This window comes from Phaenicophaeus curvirostris, chromosome 2 (assembly GCF_032191515.1).
Source record: "Phaenicophaeus curvirostris isolate KB17595 chromosome 2, BPBGC_Pcur_1.0, whole genome shotgun sequence".
In the NCBI taxonomy this organism is placed as follows: Eukaryota; Metazoa; Chordata; class Aves; order Cuculiformes; family Cuculidae; genus Phaenicophaeus; species Phaenicophaeus curvirostris.
Window position 1 is genome coordinate 10,087,184 of NC_091393.1, and position 20,317 is coordinate 10,107,500.

Here is a 20,317-nt window from a genome sequence, read left to right on the forward strand (position 1 = left end):
ATGAGGTGCGGCTGAAGCCACTTAGTCTGTTCAGCCTGGAGAAGAGGAGGTGGAGGGGAAGACATCATCCCTCCCTTGCAAGGCAAGGAAGACCAGGCACTGATCATGATCCTGGAAGGATATGGAACTGTCGGAATGGGGCCAGAGGAGGGCTATGATGATGATCGTGCTGGAGCACCTCCCATACGAGGACAGACTGAGAGAATTGGGCTTGTTCAGCCTGGAAAAGAGAAAGCTCAGAGGAGACCTTAGAGCGACACTCCAGTACCTGAAGGGGTACAGGAGTGATAGGACGAGGGGGAATGGCTTTAGAGGGGAGGATTTAGATTAGATATTAGGAAGAATTTCTTCACCATGAGAGTGTTGAGGCACTGGCACAGGTTACCCAGGGAAGCTGTGGCTGCCCCATCCCTGGAGGTGTTCAAGGCCAGGCTGGATGGGGCTTAGAGCAGCCTGGTCTGGTGGGAGGTGTCCCTGCCCATGGCGGGGGGGTTGGAACTGGATGGGCTTTAAGGTCCCTTCCAACCTAAACCGCTCTGATTCTGCGATTCTATGATCTCTTCCTGGTGCCCAATGACAGGACCCGAGGGAATGGCAGGAAGACAAGCCAGCGGAGGGTGAGGTTGGATATTAGGCAGGGGTTCTTCGCTCAGAGGGTGCTGGAGCGCTGGAAGAGCTCCCCAGGGCGGCAGCCGCGGTGCCAGAGCCTGGACAACGCCCTCAGGCACGCGCTGCGAACGCCGGGGTCGCGTCATTTTCCGGTGTGCTCCACGCAGGGACCGCACTGGCTGATCCCCGCGCGTCCCTCCCAGCCCGGGTCACCGGCGGAGCGGGGACACAAAGCGCCGCTCTCCCCTCCCTTTGTCTGCGTGGCTTTGTGTCTCTCTCTCTCCCCGCCCTTCCTCGCTCTCTTCCCCCCCCCCCCCCCCCAGCGCCTCCTCCCGCCTTTGCGCCACCTGCGCGCGCTCCCCCCCCTCCCACTCCGCGAGGACCGTCCCGCCACGGCCGCGCGCGCTGCCGAGAGGGGAGAGGAGGGAGGGAGGCGGCGGCGCGCGCGCACGCGGCGGTGACGGAGCCGGATCGAGGCGGTGGGGGGGGGGGGGGAGCGGCAGAGAGAGAGAGGGAGAGAGAGGGCGCGCGCGGGGGGGCGGGGCGAGGCGATAACCCTTGCGGAGCTGCCCGGGAGACCCCGGCGCTGGGGCTGCGCCAGCGCGCGCGGCAGCGCCTCCTCCTCCTCTTCCCCCCCCACCCCTCACTCTCTCCCTCCCTCCCTCCGCACCCCTCCCTTTTCCCTTCTCCCTCCCCTCCTCTTCCTCCGCCCTGCCCGCACCCCCCTCCCCCCCCCCCCCCCGCCCCCCCCAGCCGAGTGGAAGGGGCTGGGGTTGGTGCCAGCAGCGGCGTGAGCGCTCGAGCGGCCGCCATTTTACGCCAGCTCCAGGCACACACACTGTCCGGAACACACCGAGGAGGGGGAAAAAAAGCGCTGGACAAAAAAAGGGGGGGGGCATCTCCTCAGCAAGCCGAGCCCGTTACCCCCCGCTCCCCCGGAAACACCCCCCCCCGGGTTTTTTCTTCTCTTTTTTTTTTTTTTTCTTTTTTCTTTTTAAGCACCGCGTTTTTTCACCAACCCCCGCCCCCCTTCCCCCCCTTTTCCCCGGCAGCGACAGGTCAGGCGGCAGCGGGAATGGGGGGGGGGGGGCGGCGGGAAGGGGGGGGCGCGCGTTGCCTTTTCGGGGGGTGGGGGGGCGCGTTGCAGGCCTCGGTGTTCTCGGGGCGGCGGCGGCTGCGGGGGGGGTGGGGGGGTGGGCCGTGAGTGGAACAGCCCGCGGAGGGAGGGAGGGTTAGCGCGGGGGGGGTTGGGGGGGGGGTGTGGGAACAGCGTGGCGCGCGCCTCATTGTCCCGCCGCCCCATTCATTGCGAGAAGGAACCGGAGCCGCAGCCGCCGCCTCGGTGACCGGAGCCGCGGGTGTTGGTGGGGGATTAGGGGGGGTTGTAAAGGAAACCCGTGTCCGGCGTGGCTCCCGTCACGTCGTGAGGCGGCGGGGCCCCTGCATTGTTTCGCGGAGAGAACCTGAGGGGGGGGGGAGGAGGGCGATTCGGTGGAAGCGGGCCCGGCGTGTTGCAAGCGCATGAGGGTGAGAGGTGGGGAGCGGCCCCGGGGTGGTGGTGGGGGGGCAAGCGGGTTGGGGGGGGGGACGCCGCTCCCGCGTGGCGCGGAGGGGAGGGGGGGCTGGGGAGGGGGGGAAGTCGGTCACGGGAGGAAGTTGTAGGACATCGGAACGCGCGGAGCACGTGTTTCCATCGCGCTCATGGCGGCCGCGGGTGGGTGCGGGCGGCGAAGGGCGCTTTGTTCCCTTCTTGGCTGCCCCGGCGGCACCGGGAGGGGAAGCGGGAGGAGACCCCGGGAAGGGGGGCCGGGGGTGGGGGGTGGGGGGCGGCGAAGGGTGTCGGTGACGGGAGCGGCGGCTGCATGTGGTAGCTCTCTGCTCTTCCTCCCACGCCCGCCATTGGCTTCTTGCTCCATTTCGAACTTGTTCGGAGCCTCTTAGGGAGTGTTGGAGAGAGGGACGTGAGTCAGTGTCTGGCTGGGTTGTGTAAAACCTGCAGTGAAAGCTACCCCACCCCCGCCAGGCAGCGGTGTTAGGGCTTTCCTTTGTGTTAGTGCTTCTTTTGAGGAATTCTCTGCGCCTTCCGAAACTAAAAACTATCGGGAAAGCGCCTGCGCTATTATTTTTGTACGAGACTGGGCAGTCTGTCGCGTATATTGTCACTCGAATTGTTCTGCTTAGCTTAATTTTGACGCTTACTGCGTTTGAACAGATACCTGGAAACATGGCTACTGAACATGTTAATGGCAATGGTACTGAAGAGCCCATGGATACTTCTGCTGCAGTTACCCATTCTGAGCATTTCCAGACATTGCTTGATGCTGGTTTACCACAGAAAGTTGCTGAAAAACTAGATGAAATTTACGTTGCAGGTAAGGTGTAAAACTTGCAAAACCATGCTTAGAATGTTTTATTGGATTCTGCTGTCTTTGGGCTAAAATAGCAACTTTTTGTGGTTTCCAAAAGTATGGGAACTGTAGTCTTACCAAAATATGTGGGTGTTTTCCATTCAAGTGCTTTAATTTGTCAGTATTTTTCAGAGAAATGTGTTGGGCCAGGCCACTTGGGCTGAGGGGTGGGAAGGAGGAGAATTACACAGATGACAGCAACAGCTGGGATAGGCAGAAGATGATTTTTAGGAGGAGTAGGTGATGTGGTCTTCGTGCATTTTTTATGCTGATTTTAGATAACTGTAAGTAATTAAAGCGTTGGTATTCATCTCACATAAATGACACTTCGTGACATAGTTTTTGGGTTCATGGATGCAAAGGTTATTGTATTGGTTCTCTCAGACATTGTAATAGCTAACGTTTTTTAAGTTTGGATTTTGGATTACGATGGTCACTTTCAGTGCTGCAGTTCATTTGTCTGTATGGCTTTCTCCCAAGGTACCATTGCCAGGCGAGCTATGTCAGGTTTTGATAGATCCTTTTGAATGCAGCTTCAAGATACAAAAAATAAACTTAACCCCTGTAACATCTGGGTTTCACAGAAGCCAAATCAATACATAGGTGCAGTAGCTTACTCCGAATCTTAACTTTTTTTGACACTTTTTGGTTGAAAAAAAAAGTTAAGTATATTTAAATATTTAAAGTTAAGAGGACAAAATGATTTTTTAGGTATAGTAACTTAATCAGTGATTGATTTTAGAGGTCACTGAAATGTGTTAGATGTGTTAAATGTGCTTAAACAAAGATTGCTGCCCAAATATAATCAGTTATTTTTTCTTTTCTCCAGGGCTAGTTGCACATAGTGATCTAGATGAAAGAGCTATTGAAGCTTTAAAGGAATTTAATGAAGAAGGTGCATTGGCAGTGCTTCAGCAGTTTAAAGACAGTGATCTCTCACACGTTCAGGTAATGTTAAAATCTTTAGAATATTATTGCTGAGGGGTAAACTGTTATTTGACTGTCAAGAAGTTTACCTAAGTCTTTGATCCATACGTGATACGTAAAATGAGCACTGTATTAATTCATGGTACTATTAGCTTCTGGCTTGTCATGTTTTCAAAACTGAAGATTAATATGTCTTTTACAGAACAAAAGTGCCTTTTTATGTGGAGTCATGAAGACATACAGGCAGAGGGAAAAACAGGGGACCAAGGTGGCGGATTCTAGCAAAGGACCAGATGAGGCAAAAATTAAGGTATGTGCCTGGAAGATAAAAGTTATAGCATTTATCTGTGGTTCTCCAAAGGTGTTCTGACAGATCCCTTGATTCTTTTGGATCTGTGCTTTTCTTATAAAGGCTGGTTTAGATTATTTGTCATTTTTGAAAGCTGTCACTGGCAATTTTATCTTGCACTTCTCTTGAAGAAGAAAGTAAATGTACTGTTAATTACTGGAACTGAATGTATATAAAAGTGAAAAAGATTTGACAGTTTTCTTTGTCTAGTTGAGACAGGTATACTGTTTTCACGGTTAAAAGTTTTTGGAAACTTAGCCACATAGATCATTGAGTACAGAATGCATAACTTCAGCTGCTGGTGGTTCTTTTTTTGTTCTTTTTTTTTTTCTTCAGTTCAGGTTTAAAGTAACTGCAGAATAGGGAGGAGATGCCATATGTGTCTGAAAAAAGAGATTGTAATGGATTTAGAGTTTAGCCCACATCTGACGACATAATCACCGTTACCATAAACTGCACCCCAGAATGTATTAGTAATGGACACATTATTTGTTGGACAGTCTTCTGTTAGCAAGAGATCCCTGTCTGAAGAGTTAGATTTATTTTAAAATTATGGGATTAACAATTTTACCAAAGCTTAAGGAAAGGAAAACCTTCTAAGCATGATTAGTTGATGTCTTAAAAACCTAGAGAATCTTCCATCTTTAATTTCTTGTGTAAAGTGCCAAGTGAACATGTTATATATTACAAATAACTGTGTGGCTTGCAGAACTAGAAAGTCTTGACTTTGAGGCTACAGTGCCATTAATTATAAATTCAGAAAAACCTAATACAGTTTTTGTCATACATAAAACAGCAACAATATGACATAGTTAACAAACTTAAAGCAGCACAGCTTTTACTGTTGGTGGCTATAGCATTTAAAATAACTTCAGTAATTTCACAACTGGAAAATTATAACTCTTGGTTACGGTTAGGCTTATTTAATATGCTGTTTCTTTGTGTGTAGGGTTGATTTCTCTTGTACAATTTTTTAAGAAAGACTAGTTTTGGAGGAATCTCATACATTTGCATACTGAATTTAATATAAAATTTTAAGTTGGTAGTATATCAGTAGCTGTATGCAGTGATTCTAGTAAGGTCAGGTGTGTTGGAATGATGCTCTGTGCCCTCACAAGGAATTTAGGGAGGTGGGGAGAGGGTACAATTAAGGAAGTAGCTCAACCACTTCAGTGTCTGGATACCCGAAGCAGTCTGTACAGTGTTCCAGGGGTGTATGCACTTATGTTCTTCAACTTCACACTTATGAGTAATCTCATTAAGTGAAGGGAACTCCTGTGCATAAATGTTTGCAGGATTGGACATGCCAGAACAAGAACTTTCTCAGACTAAGATCTTTCTAATTCAAGGGAAGCTTGCTGTTCTATTACTTGACCTTTTTTTTTTCCTCGCTATTAAAATGAAGGAATTGGGAAAACTCTATGTGAATCCCTCATTTTCTAGCAGTGTTTCTTTACCTAATAGTTGTAATAATTGTTTTGCTAGTTTCTTGTTGAAGTGCTAGCAGTAGGCTTGTTTGCCTGTGGAAGTTTCAAAGAGTACAGTTTAAGAGGAATTATAAGTGTGTCTGTCTGTGACTGAGGTGCATCTAAACTGGCTCAATTTTTATGTGATTTTAAAATTTTCTTACTTGAAGGCACTGTTGGAGAGAACCGGCTACACTCTTGATGTGACTACTGGACAGAGAAAGTATGGTGGACCTCCTCCAGAGTCTGTACATTCAGGACCACAACCTTCTGTTGGTACTGAGGTGAGGAGGAGAAATTTTTGTAGAGGTATTTTCATGCATTAGAAGTATTTTTTTATTAACAACACTTTCTGTGTCTGTTGCAGATATTTGTGGGCAAGATTCCAAGAGACTTATTTGAAGATGAGCTTGTTCCATTATTTGAGAAAGCTGGCTCTATATGGGATCTCCGCTTAATGATGGATCCACTAACAGGTCTAAATAGAGGATATGCTTTTGTCACTTTTTGTACTAAAGAAGCAGCTCAGGAAGCTGTTAAACTGGTAAGTTTTCTTACTTGGATGTTTGAGGGTTTTTTTAGCACTCTTTGGCTTATGAGCAGTTGTCCTGATCCTAATGCTTAAGATGAAATTGTTAGATCATTTTGTCAATGTCCACTAGGTGTTTTTAAATATTGCCACGTTGTCTGTAAATTTTTAGTGTCTGTAAGGGGGACTGGCAGGGAAGCTGATGGACTGTGTTTGGTATAGTTAGGTGAGCCTTTATTATTAATAAAAGTTGCCTTAGCAGTAGGGACTTCTGAGCTGCCTGCGTGTGCATGAGTTTTGCAGAGAAGTGGCATTTGAGTTGCTGTTGGGTCAGATTGCCTGTGATCTCTGGTCTGCATGTGCACCAGTAGGGGGCCCCGTGCTGAAAAAACGCTCCCAAAGTCACAACATTTCATAAGAGACTTCAAATGGGAAGTAATCATTCTTTAATGTTTAAGTGTGTTCTGTTTGCTGCAGCTGATTGGAAAAAGGCATAAGTCCTTCCAGGTTAGAAAACATTCCCTCTGTTTTACACAGAGATGGGATATAGTTTCTTATAAGGAATAGGCCACCCTTAATCTTTCTGGATTTTGTGTGAGGTATCCATCCCTAAGAAGGGGAACAGGGAAAGAAACGTGACCCTAATCCTAGCACTATTTCTTCATTTCTCTAGTTAAGTTGAATTTTAATTTTTTTGAGCTAGTTCCTACTGCATTGCTGTGGCCAAGATCTGTATGTGGTGTGACCCTTGAGTGCTAACCATACTCATTCTGAGGTGTGCTGATCCTGTATTAATATAGTAGGGTTAAAATCTCTGGTTTGTAATAAGGTACATCCTAAATCATTAAGGTACCCTGCTGACATTAATAATGTAAGTCAGTTGGTAGAGACAAATTGAGCTGAAAGTGAAAATGTTTTTTGAAAAGTATAGAAATGTCTGCAAGAGTGGAAGTACAAAAATATCTGGTATATGCTGTCTAGCTTTTTAAATAAGAACAGTTGCTGTTCCTGTGCATAACCCAAATATGCTGAGGATAACTCTGTATGCCTCTCTGTACGGAGGTATTTATATTGTGTGTGAATTAAGAGTTATGTATGTGACTTGGAAAAACTGTGAATCAAATCAAATATGTTCTTAGAGGCACCTAGTTAAAAAAATGAAACAAAGGAATTTTTGTTCACATAGCTGGATTTTGCTTAAAGGCAGCACGCTCTGAAAAGTCATTTGGGTTGTGTTTCCATGAAAGTAGCATCAGATCCTAGCCTCAGTCTTCCACTAAATGATACAAGGAAAAGCAGTACTTGGTGTCCCTTTATATCTGATCTTTGATATGCAGGAAAAAAGAAAGTGTTGCGTTCTGTTTTTCAGTCAAATAGCCACTGAGGGTAACAGTTGAGAAGTGTTGCCATTATTGGGGCAGTTTTTTAGCCTTCACATTTAATGTTTTTGAGGGCAGGGTTAGTTTTAAATAGGATCCGGTGGCATTGGTCAGCTTTTGAATGGTTCCAACAGTAGTTGACTGACTAGTTTGGTGTTACAAGTTTCCAGGTCATCTAGGAGTGATTTGCAGGGGTACTAGCAAAGTATGGTTGTGGCATTTAGTTGAAAATCTTGACTCTATCACTCGTATTAGGTACACATGCATGGGAAAGGCTGCTGAAAGACCTCTTAGGAATGCTGAGCCTTTGGTCCTAGCCATTTTAATATCCTGGTATTTTAACAGGTGGTGGTCTTTTTGATGCTACCTGTAATCTTTTGATGTGTATACAACTGATTTCCCAGCTTTCTGGACTCCCTAGGGTAGGGGTTCTTCTGTTATTCCCCTTCTTCTTTCCAGATTTTTCTGGTTTTTGGGTTTTTTTTCCCCTCCTCAGCACTCTACATAGTGTAGCAAAAAGAGAAGTAAGAATCTCTGCATTGCCTGTAGGCTTCTGAGTAATAAGAGGCAGATGTGAGAGGTTTGTCAATACCCAAACTGCAACGGAGAATGAACTGACCCGTCTTCAGGCTCCTGTAGTTAGTTTAACATACTTTGCATACAAGTCGTATTTGCTTGGCTGTTGTATCATCCAGACTTAGTTCAGTTTTACGCTGAGTTGTTAGGAGAATTTTTGGATAAACTTAAGTTAACTTGCCACACTCACTAACCAGAAGAAAACTGGCAATTCAAAAAGGCTGAAGCCTTGATTTTTTCTGTATGCACATGGATTTTTTAATCCACTTAAGGGGGGGAATTCCCTAAATTGTTTGAAATACCTTTGGATCTGTACTTGAGACGAAAATGGTGTGATGCTGTGCCCTGCTACTGAGAAGAATTACAGATATGAACTGTAGTTAATCTTGTGTCCGGTACCTTACCCAGTGTGGTTAACCCTTGCTGGTTAAGTAGAAATGGCATTTCAAATGTTGTTTACATAAGCGCTGACTATCAGAAGTCTGATTTTATTTTTTTTAACCCCACCCATTTTTTTCTCTGTTAGTACATTTGTGTTTACTTTGTTTTACACTGTTAAAGTTAAGAATTATAGCTCCCATTGTGTTCTTTTGCACACATGTTCACTTCTCCCTCCTATTTCATGTGAAGTTGTTAGATTTCAGCTTTTCAAAAGGCTTCTGAGTGATTAAGCTTAGTGTAGACATGTACAGGATAAAAAACTTGTGAGGTGAAGCTTGCAGGAAAACATACTTTACAATGAGAGTGGTGAGGCACTGGCATAGGTTGCCCAGTGGATGTGGCTGTCCCATCCCTGGAGGTGTTGGAGGCCAGGTTGGATCAGGCCTTGGACAGCCTGATCTAGTGGGAGGTGTCCCTGCCCAGGGCAGGGGGCTTGCAACTGGATGATCTTTAAGGTCCCTTCCAACCCTAACTATTGTATGATTCTATGATACCAAAAACTATAGTAGCATTTGGTGTGGTTTTTGCTAGATTGTGTAAGCTTGATCAAAGTGCAAGTACACGTGAGTTATGCAAATATAGCCCTTAAGCATTTTGCCATGTATGCATAGCAGTATAACTTCACCACTTGCTTCTGGGAATAAACTAAAATTGCCGGTGAGAGTTTAAGTAGATAAAATGGCAAGGCAGACTGTATGCAGACTTGGACTTCTTTATGAGTAGGTTCTTATAGAACTTAGCAGAACTTAAAAAGTCTTATCTATTTTAGTATCCAAAGGGTAGTAATATCTCTGTTACTGCCTTCAGTCATTGATTCAGTGGTGGCAGAAGGGGGGAAGCAGTGTGCTGATTAACTAATTTGGTATCCTGACTGTTTTGGCACTTCACCCGGATCATGATTTGGGCCTGTTCATGTCTAATCTAAGTTTACGCATGGTATGTGAACTGTTTTCCTAAAACCCACAAACTTTATATTCAAGAGCGCCTAATTCAAGACTACTTGGTTTTGAGAGAAATGTACAATGAAAAGTAGTAGTTAATATATTTCAGTATGGAAGAAAGAAGAACTAGAAACTACTGTTAATGTGGAATTGCAATATGGTAGAATATTTTAGTTCTTTTAAGTTACGAAATATAATTTTGTTGCCGTGAGTTGTAGTTGAGGCTCTTTGTTTGGATTAAATGTGTAGCCAGACTTTGGTCTTAGACTTTAACAGGAACAGTTGGATAATATTTTCTGTTATCCATTTAGGCTAGAAAATTTCAGTCAGAAGGGGCCTGTAACAGCCATCTAGTCTAACTGCCTGACCGCTTCAGGGCTGACCAAAAGTTAAAGCATATTGTTAAGAACATTGTCCAAATACCTTTTAAACTCTGACAGGCGTGGGACATTGACCACCTCTCTAGGAAGATGCCCGTCTGTATAGTTTTCACAGGTACACCTATCCTTTTAGCTCATTTTTGGTACCGTTGTCTAGCTTTAAAAATTTTCAGTGATGTAATATTTGTTTGCAAAAGATAGAAATAAACATCTTCACCCTGCGTTTACTGCACGAAGCAAGAATGGGTGTGGGAGAACTTGCTTGTGCAGGAGGGTTTACCACCAAACATAAAATAACTAGCAGAATAAATAGCTAGATCAAATTTTAAAATCTGTCCTACTACTTGTCAATATGATCTTGACCACAAAATACATTTTCCTAGCTAAAGAACTGCCTGTTGCAGGGCTTCCAGTTGGGAAGGGGTTGATGTACCACAAGTTGACCTCCCTGCTGCTTATTTGGATGATGCATCTCTGTGTCTGCATCTCAGTGAAAGGCATTTTTTGTCAGCAGATGTCTACAGCAATATTTTTTTTCCCCTTAAACTGCTGACTTGTTCAGGGTGTTTTCTAAACAATCTGTTATAGGAGAAGCATTTGAACAGCAAGTCTTAGGATTTCAAGTCAATAGAAGGTTATTCTTGCTGTTTACTATCTTTACATGCGTGATCTCTGTGCTTTGTAATGTATTTGCTGTTTGCTCTGATCACAGCTCTGTTTTAACTATGGAACTTTAGATGGGAATCTGTCTTAAATTGCAGCTCCTGCCTTTGTTTATACGCAATTCAAGAATTCATAGATGCAATCTTTGGAGGAACTTGTATTGTTTTTTGCACTGTTGTGAAGGGAGAAGCCTTGACGACTTGGGTATAAGATTTACTTTCCATAGCTTTACATAAAAAAGTCTCTAAAGAAACATGTATTAAGAAAGAGGTTTGAACAAGAAGGGAAGGATAATCCTTGGCTGAAATTGTTGAGATATTTTAGAGAATGTGGGTATACCTTGGAACAGTTGAATACGCATTGTAAGCTCCGAAGAGTTTAATGTATTACTAAATGCTATGTTTGCAAAAGTAAAATTTGCTATGCTGCTGTTGGAGGGAAGTGAAAAATTACCTGTAACTGATGATTGTCTGATCATTTTTCTTCCAGTATAACAACCATGAAATTCGTTCTGGAAAACACATTGGTGTATGCATCTCTGTTGCCAATAATAGGCTTTTTGTGGGGTCTATTCCGAAGAGTAAAACCAAGGAGCAGATTGTTGAAGAATTTAGCAAAGTAACAGGTAAGTTAGTAGCTGTTTCGTAGAGATGAGGAGATGTCAGACATGATTGGTGATGACCCTTCTTCACCAATTTTTGGCCGATGGTTGAATAATGAATCCAAACGAAAGACCACTTAGCATTTGTTCTGGCTATTAGATGTTTTTTTAAACTGTTATGCTGAGGACTGAAATAGTTGTGACTAGACTAGTATGTGTGGTTCCAAGTTTTACTGAGAGAATAAATGTGTGGTGCTTAAAAAAGCCATTCGAAAATATAGATGGCTTAATAGTTTTAATGCCAATGTAAGTTTCAAAATTTATCAGGACAAAACTGAAGTAGGTTGGAGAATGTAACTAGTTCTGTGCCTCAGAATTCTTAGAGATTTGATAAGGATCTCTTCTTGATAACAGCAGACCAACCGGCAAAGGTAACATGCGATGGCTTTCTCTGTTATGGAATGGTATACTTCAGGTTCCTTGGAGTAACACTGAAACCTTTTAGCTATCTTAGTGTCATGCGTGTTTGAATTCTTATTGTTTAGACATCCATGGAAGAAACAGGCTGATAAGTGGTGTGACTTGGCATTTTGAGAGGAGAACTGACAAAAGCACAGGTTTTGACAGCCCTTCTCTCACCTCCACTCAGTTAGAGAAAAAGTACTCTTCCATAGCTACTGAGCTAATAAAATGGAACCTATGTCAGGATAGTCTTACGTCTTGTCTTTGCAAATGTTAGTCTTGAAGGTTTTATTATGTACGTGGTCTTAAAAGTCTAGTGTGGCCATGCTATTTTCGAATTACTTGTCAGATGCGTACTCATGAGAAGGATAATCCCTACTTTATAATACAGATTTGTATATTGAAGCCATAATGAGTAAATATTTTGCTTCATTTCAGAGGGTCTTACAGATGTCATATTGTATCATCAGCCTGATGACAAGAAAAAGAACCGGGGTTTCTGTTTCCTCGAATATGAAGATCACAAAACTGCTGCTCAGGCCAGACGTAGATTAATGAGTGGCAAAGTGAAAGTCTGGGGAAATGTTGTTACAGTTGAATGGGCTGACCCTATAGAAGACCCAGATCCTGAAGTCATGGCAAAGGTAATAAAGCTGTAAAAGAACCATAATATTTTTAAAGTGCCTTGCTCCAAACTAAGTACTTCCTGATTAGCCTTTAGTTTAAACAGCATCTTCCAGCCTTCTTGTCAAAGAGGTTGTATATAAGATGATAAACATGTGGATACGTTCTAGAATCAATGAGAATTTAAAAACTCTTATTTGCTGATGTGATTTCATGCTCTTGAGGCTGAATGTTGAACATAATTCTTGCCAAAATGACACATAGGCCTGATGTACTTGACTTCTCATCTGGAAGTGGTGGTGGTGACTCCAAAAGTTAAAATTATTTTGTAGTGTGATATTTGGAGGAATGGAAACAATCGCCCTGTCTTTTTACAGTTATGTTGTCCAGCTGGGTTGTTTAATGGAAACTCTTAGCTAGCCTCTATCCTTACCTCTTTCTCTTTGCTTGCTTTTCATCTGTGCTTTTACTCTCACCTGAGACATGTCACTTGCTGGAGTCCTAGTAAGATATCTTGGCTGGGATCTTCTCTTTGGTGAGCCCTAAGGGAAAAGGGTGAGGGTGGGGGCCTCATATTAGGGAAAAAGCTGCTTTTGTAATACAAATGTTACAGAAGCTTACAGACTACCCTGTCTGCAGACTTTTATTTTTCTTGCCTGACATTATAGACTATTAGCAGCTCAGAAGAGTCTTGCAGGTAAATTTGTTGAAGGTGGCAGTTTACAAGCGTGGGGAGCAAAGGGTAAAGAAGCTAAAGCTTCATAGTGGTTTGTCCCATTTAATATATAGGTTTTTTTAATGTGTTAATGCCTTGTTTTGTATTTGAAATGGGAAATGAAAAGGGGAAACCCCCGATAAATGTGGACAATTGCAGAAAATCAACTTATATACTTCTAGTGCAGTAAGCTCAAGATAGGGCATGGAGTTTGGGTTCAAGACATAGAAAAGGGAGTCAATGTGAATGAGAACACTGAAAAAAATAGAGAACATCTACCTTGTGTTTGAAGGCAGAAGTTGAGACAAGCATTGGTGTCAGACCTTTCTCACTGGGTGCATCCCTTAGTTTATCTTGCAACAAGGAAAATCTCAGCTCCTGTCTTTCTTGCCCGTTTACTGTGCATTTGGAGAAACTGACTGCATCTGGCACTTCTGGAAGTGCTAGGCTTACTTTCTGTTGTTTATTGCTGCCTTCCTCCTAAGAGAAAGAGCAGCTGAACTGCTGCTGCAGTCTGTCTCCCTGATATAAACTGTAGGTAGGCTGTCATTGCTTCCAAGTACTGTCAGTTGGGAGCAAAGGGAAAGCTGTTGGTCCTTGTCATCGTACATATTCCTGTGGTAGAAGGCTCTGGAGAAAACACTGAGTAGGAGGAGCAGAATACTTTTTATCAGAATAATCATCTGATCAGGTGGTTTTCTTGACAAGACTGCTAGAAAGACAAGTCCATAAGAACCAACTATGTCACCTTTGTAGCTGAAAAGTAAACAGTGTTGTTCAAAGTACCTTGCAGCAGCTGTATGTCATTTCATTAATATATGGACACCTACTAATTAAAATTTCTGAAATGTTTGCTTGAGCCTTTTTTTCCCTCCTCCAGACTCTTGCTTAAATGTTGTGGAAGGCACAGTATGGATGCATCCGTCAAATTTAAATGGGCTGCTACCTTAAATATGAAGTACCTTGAGTCTGATGAGGTAGAAAGCTAGATTCTGAAGCCTGACATAATGTTCTATAGGAGATCAGTGCTTGTACTGACAGATCAGAGTATATAATTGGTTAAATAATTGATTTCTGGTCCAAAGTGAACTTCTTTCAACTTTCAGTAGCTGTGTTGATAGCTTAATTTCTCCTAAGTGTTACTTTGATGCTTCTTAGACCTGTAGCAGAGATAAATTTCTTAACATTTTATCTAATTTTTGTAGTGTGGCTGAGGCTACAGAGGGTGTTCTGGAATAGCAGGTTAAGTGGCTAAATGAAATTTTATGCTTGTGGCTGCCTGGTAGATTGCACGTGAATGAGTCGGGGCTAGTAACCCTTGGAGAATGTGGTAATGATGTCTGAAGTGTTTATGTTGTAGGTAAGAGGAGGAAAAGGAACAGATCCCAGAAGCTTTGGGAGTAGTCTAATCTTAAACAGCTTTAAAAGTGGGTGCTGCTGCTGGGTGTATTGCTGCTTAGGTGTGTGTTTGTGGATCTGTGGTGTTAATAATCTGCGCACCTTAATGAAGAGGACTTACCCGTGCCATGCGCCCTCCCCCACCTTCCCTCTTCCCTCTAGATAGGCCAAATTATATAAAAATGGGTTGAACTCCTCTCAGCCTATGTTTTTACCTGCCTCCTGGCTTTGATATCTTTTTTGACTGGTTCACCTATGCTTTTGACCTGTAATATGAACAAAGGTGTAAAATTTCTAGCTTTTAGAGATTAATGGATTTGTGTGCACTTAGTTGTTTCTTCCTCCTTTAAAAATCCTTGTGTTAGCGCATCTTGTAACAAAAAGGTGATAATTTGTGATGTTTTTAATCATGTCTAACACAATATCAGTCATTTTGGATTTAATAGTGAAGGCTGCTTAGGATTCCTTATGCGATTCTAATTTTCATCCTTCCCTGAAGTAAAAGAATAAAGAACGCTTGTTTGAAAGTTAACCTGTTTTTAAAACCATTGATTACATCACAAAACTTCCTTTAATTAATTTTTACAAAATAAGGCTAAGGTAGCAATTACAACAGTTTACTAAAAATGGTTATAATATCTGGGTTACAGGAAATATATGTTGCTTTTACCACCAAGGCATGTAAGAGAAGCTTAATACAGGATAGGAAGCAGCTTTCCTTGTAAAGCTGGCTGTGACTTTTACCATTTCCTGAGGATCAGCAAGAGTAACTATTGCTAAAGACTAGAGTTAATTACACTGAGTCAGATTTATGATGTGTAGTGTCTCTTTCTCCAAACTCTGCATCCCATCCTAGTTCGACTACTGAGTGAGATAGAGATTTATGGAAATTTGTCCTCCTTGTTTGTAACTTAATTACATAGTAATTCTTATTAAAAGGATGTCTGGATTTATTGAGTTCTTATGTGTGATGGGATTGGAGATTATAGCTCTGCTTCAAAAATTTAAGCATACTTTTCTTTGGTCCCTTTGCACCCTGTGCTATTTGTGTTGACCTTTGGGGTAAGAAGTGGGAAGTCAGTGCTGCCACGTACAATGTTCACGTATTGTCCCCAGCTAGTTTGAAACCTCTTTTAGCGGAGGGAGAGTGAACAGAAGTTGCAGGTATTTGCAGTTGATGTGCAGCTGCCTTGTGGTAAGGTCAGACTGAGATTCTTTGGCAGTGGGAGGTGACTGGACTGTCAGGGCATGGTGGCAGCATATGGAAGGGACTCTACCCAGCAAGTCAGAGGCTTGCAAACTATGAGAACTCATGGATGACATTGTGCAAACATGCTGATGTGCAGTCATTTAGTGAATTCTCTGTGTGGATGCAAGGGTGTGGCTTGTAGTGACTTTAACACCAGTGGGTCACTAACATACGTGATTCTTGGTGTCTGGTTTGCGATAGTAAGTAAGAGCCTAGATTAGCCTTTGTCAGATTGCTCTGTATTTTCTTTTATTGGATGCAGTTGGTGATTGGTGAGACTATGATGATGATTTAGTCGCTATCAGACGGTTAATAGGTCATATCTCAATAGCTGAAAGATAACCTCTTTGATTTTATAAGCTGCATAGCAGTGTCTGTGTAGCTTGAGAACCATATTGCATACTTTAGAGAGCTGGGGGAGGGAGGAGACTTGCAGAGTTATTTGGAAGCAGCTCTTTCACAAGGAAAGGGCACAGCTTGATTTGTGAGAAAGTCCAAGGGTGACCTGGCAGTGTCAGCCTTAGTGTCCCCTTCTGTCTGCGTTCTGTCTCATCTAGCTGTGGATTCAGGTCAGTGGGTGCTCCTCAGGCAAGGACAGCCTTGATGCTAGGTGTTTGGTGTGGCTACAGCATGGGAGCCGCAAATTATGCAGCTTGGGAGTCACAGGCCTGTCACCTCTCACCCAGATATTATAGTGATGACTGTTCTGCAAATACCTGTCTAAACAATGAAATGTTTTGATAAGTTAATTGTTTTATGTGTAACCAATCCCGGTTGCCTTCTTTCAAGTTGGAAAGTTTTCCAACTTGAAAATTACTGCTGCTGCGATTCTTTTAAACATTAACACAAACTGGATTGACTTTCAGGCTGCTAATACTGTGTCATCATGTTTGAAAACTGGTTTAATATATCTGCCTGTCAGGGAATTTTGGAGCCGACTTATACTGTATGAATATATATGTACATGAACTCGTGTATATAGAATGCCATACATAAAATGTAATGACATTTTCTCATTTGTGTTGGAATTAGATCATACTTCTAAGTCCTTACTTTCTTTTCTCCCTTGTTTTGTTTTTTGGGTTTTTTTTTTTTAGGTAAAAGTTTTGTTCGTACGCAATCTTGCCAATACTGTAACAGAGGAGATACTAGAAAAGGCCTTCAGTCAATTTGGAAAGCTAGAGCGAGTGAAGAAGCTAAAAGATTATGCTTTCATTCATTTTGATGAACGGGATGGTGCTGTAAAGGTAAGTGAAAAGGATTATAACTCTGTGCCTGTGTATGTAGTGAATAAACATAACATTTAGAAGCTGTATTACTGCTTGAGGAAAAGCTCTGTCTGGAGAAGTGGTAACACACTGTCACTTATAACTTTGTCCTGTCTGGGTGTCTCCTAGGAAGACATGGTTGCTATCCGGACAAGTGGATCTTAGAAGCACCTTGTCCTAAGTAATTCTGCTGATGAGTATCTAGTGTAATTGTATGTGTTAACATATGAACTGAAGTGCCAGAAGTGAAATGACTTTTCACCACATAATTGGTAGAATCTAAAGCAGTTTCTATAGGGCAGGTGATAAAAACTTAGGTAACTTTTTCATTTTCCAGAATGTCTTCCTTCTTATGACATGGAATAAGCACCTTTTCTTTTTGAGAGGTGCTGGATGATGTCATTCCTGGATTGTGCTAGCCTGGTCTTGGTGGTTTTGTTTTTTTTTCCCCTCATGGTATCTGTCCTTAGGAAGGGAAAATGTAATTCTTCTCCTGCCTATGGTGTATCTCTGTTTTATGTTTTGTTGGGGGATGCAGTATACAGGGGTTGTCAGTTTTTCTTGCTCATCCGGATGCCTTAAAGCAGATGCTTAGGAAGATGTTGGGATGAGTCTTTTCATAGGATATGTGTCTCATCAACATTTAGCTATGTTCAGTCCTTACAAGTCATAGAATCTTCAGGATTCACCTGCTTGCATTTAACTTGCAGCAGTTACTGTAACACATGGGAATTGTACCTGTCTGTGGTGGTGAGGTTTTTTGTTGTCAGAATTAGACTGTTAAATTCTGACTTGTGGCGTCAGATTTAAAAAGAAAGATAGTTTTCTTGTATATGAAATAAAGGAATAAAACTTTACACTGTTCTCCAGCATTAGTAGTGCTTGTGTATATGCTGACGTTAGAAATCTGTTTCCTTACTGCAAAATCTGCACTTCCAAAAGACCATTCTGTCACTTCATTAATTGAATGAATTAATTAAATGCAGTTTTGGGTTTGAGAGCTAAGTTAAGAGGAAATGCAGAACTCTGGAACCAGTGATACTATGTTGTCTGATTTTAATTTTTTTTAAGCTTTATATTGTTATTTTAGCACTGGATATCAAATTTTAAAATGCATGCTCTAAAAGAATAAAATTAATTACTTTGGATATGCTTAGAAGTATATTTAAAGTCTGGTTGATTCCTTCAGGCAATGGAAGAAATGAATGGCAAAGATTTAGAGGGAGAAAACATTGAAATTGTTTTTGCTAAGCCACCAGATCAAAAAAGGAAAGAACGGAAAGCTCAGAGACAAGCGGCTAAAAATCAGATGTAAGTGTAAATGAATGCACGTATATTGTATTACCTCTGAAAGACTTGTGCGCTCCAACAGAGTTAAAACTTCTGTGTATTTTAGTAGATGTTCTTTAATGTGTACAGGTTTCCTGGCATCTCTGAAAATGCTGGTTTCATTTAGGTTGTTTACATTTTACTTAAGGTCTCGTAGTGGTGTTGGTAAGAATTCAGGTACTGTTTTCCTCTGCTCATTGAGTGTGAGAGCACCAGAAGAAATGTTTGAAGGTCCTGAAATGTACATGCTTCTCACTCTTCATTCTAAACGTTCATGTACTTCTGCCTTGGTATGTCATGTGAATGAACTTAGCTAGGTGTTCTCTTCCCAGCTGGCTTAGCAGTACTGATACAGTCGTCCCCCCCCATTTAGTAAAGGACCCACTGAAAGTAGGATCCCGACTTTCTTTTTCCCGCTTCCAGAAGTTAGATCTGCTTACGAAGCTTATAAACTCATAGTGATAGGTATCTTGCATTAATGAATCATAGAATCACCAGGTTGGAAGAGACCCACCGGATCATCGAGTCCAACCATTCCCTTCAATCTCTAAACCATGCCCCTCAGTACCTCATCCACCCGCACCTTAAACACCTCCAGGGAAGGTGAGTCAACCACCTCCCTGGGCAGCCTGTTCCATTGCCTAATGACCCTTTCAGTGAAGAATTTTTTCCATAAGTCGAGCCTGAACTTCCCCTGGCAGAGCTTGAGGCCATTCCCTCTTGTCCTGTCCCCTGTCACTTGGGAGAAGAGGCCAGCTCCCTCCTCTCCACAACCTCCTTTCAGGTAGTTGTAGAAAGCAATACTCAAATTGAGCAAATACTCAACATGGGAAAAACAAAAGCTGTTTCTTGCCAGTGTGTTCTGCTTTATATTCTCATATGTTTTTATTCTTCGATATCTTGTGGTTTTCTTAACTATCTTCCCTCCCCCACCTTGCTTCCAAAAATAACTTCTGCTAGTGCTGCTGTGCAGCATCCAAGAAGACAGAACAGTGAGGTTACCAGATTAATACAGATCTGCAGATGGTGACCTGCTGTACACGTGGAATTGGTTAAGTTTGCCCTGCTTATAGTTCTTGGTAACTTTCTTAGCCCTTTTGTTCTTCTCCCTTGGATATCTGGTGTTACTGTAAAAAGTGGATTTTGGTTTTCTTTTGCTTCTCTTCTGCTTGAATCTTCTGTGCTTCAATGTTTTGGTGATAAAACTTTCATTTCTGTATAGTCTGTATCTTGGCAACATCACCATAAATACCTGCTTGTTTATTAAGATACAAAATGCTTCTGAAAGTTGCTTGATTTGCCTCTTAACGCAGGCAGCTGTCTTCTTGGATGTGTTGTCTCTGGTTGTAGATAGGCTTTCTCTCATTGAATTTGAGAAATGCCAATACCATTCTCATGCTGCAGCTTATGAACAGTTTTGCTAGCTTGGTATTCAAAATCTAACAAAGACCCATTTCCAGACATTTATTATGTTTGGATAGCATGCGTGTACTTTATAACACTGGAAGTACTGGCATGTGTCACCTCTAATGTTAATATGCTCTGTTATCTGCATCCCCCTCCCCTTATTCTTGTTTAAGATGCACATGTCTCATTTTGTGGAGGTAGGTAAAGTAGGGCTGCCTCTCTTGTTCTTTTAGTCAGAGGTATGGTAATTCTACTTGTTCACTTCCTCTTTCTGGTTCTTTTATTTGAGAATTCTCTGTTCATCTGTTTTTCTAAACTGTTAAACAGTAGGAAGACAGCTAGTTTGAGTAAACTCTAGACATACTTGGATTTTGAATGTACTGTAGTGAATTGCAAGGGCTTTTAATTTTCTTAGGATTCCAGAAGGTGAGGGAATAGAAAGATACGTGCTGTTCCAGTGTGTCCTAGTTGAGAAGCTTGCAGTACCATTTTAAGATCTTAGAGGTAATTTGTAGTTTGCACTGTATTTACAGTTGTAGAAAATTCTTTTAATGGAAACTTCCCTATAACTATACATTCAGTTTGATTTGTACGTT

General features: G+C 42.3%; 2 protein-coding genes across 6 annotated transcripts in view; one reads left to right on the top strand and one right to left on the bottom strand.

Annotated features, from left to right (window-relative positions):
• Window positions 1-20,317, bottom strand: part of SMIM8 (small integral membrane protein 8) — a 723,388-nt gene that overhangs the window by 419,203 nt on the left and 283,868 nt on the right. The gene's annotated exons all lie outside the window — the stretch shown is intronic.
• The window catches only part of SYNCRIP (synaptotagmin binding cytoplasmic RNA interacting protein), a 25,586-nt gene continuing 6,667 nt past the window's right edge, over window positions 1,399-20,317 (top strand). For 2 of the 5 annotated variants that reach the window (XM_069851260.1, XM_069851261.1), the window contains exons 1-10: window positions 1,400-1,667; window positions 2,822-2,981; window positions 3,847-3,965; window positions 4,147-4,254; window positions 5,930-6,043; window positions 6,127-6,303; window positions 11,158-11,293; window positions 12,170-12,375; window positions 16,815-16,964; window positions 18,175-18,296. In XM_069851260.1, coding sequence (XP_069707361.1) covers window positions 2,834-2,981; window positions 3,847-3,965; window positions 4,147-4,254; window positions 5,930-6,043; window positions 6,127-6,303; window positions 11,158-11,293; window positions 12,170-12,375; window positions 16,815-16,964; window positions 18,175-18,296 — 1,280 coding nt within the window. In that variant the 5' untranslated portion in view covers window positions 1,400-1,667; window positions 2,822-2,833. Of the gene's footprint in view, window positions 1,668-2,821; window positions 2,982-3,846; window positions 3,966-4,146; window positions 4,255-5,929; window positions 6,044-6,126; window positions 6,304-11,157; window positions 11,294-12,169; window positions 12,376-16,814; window positions 16,965-18,174; window positions 18,297-20,317 lie in introns of all 5 variants that reach the window. The other 3 variants (XM_069851258.1, XM_069851263.1, XM_069851262.1) reach the window with 3 other exon arrangements.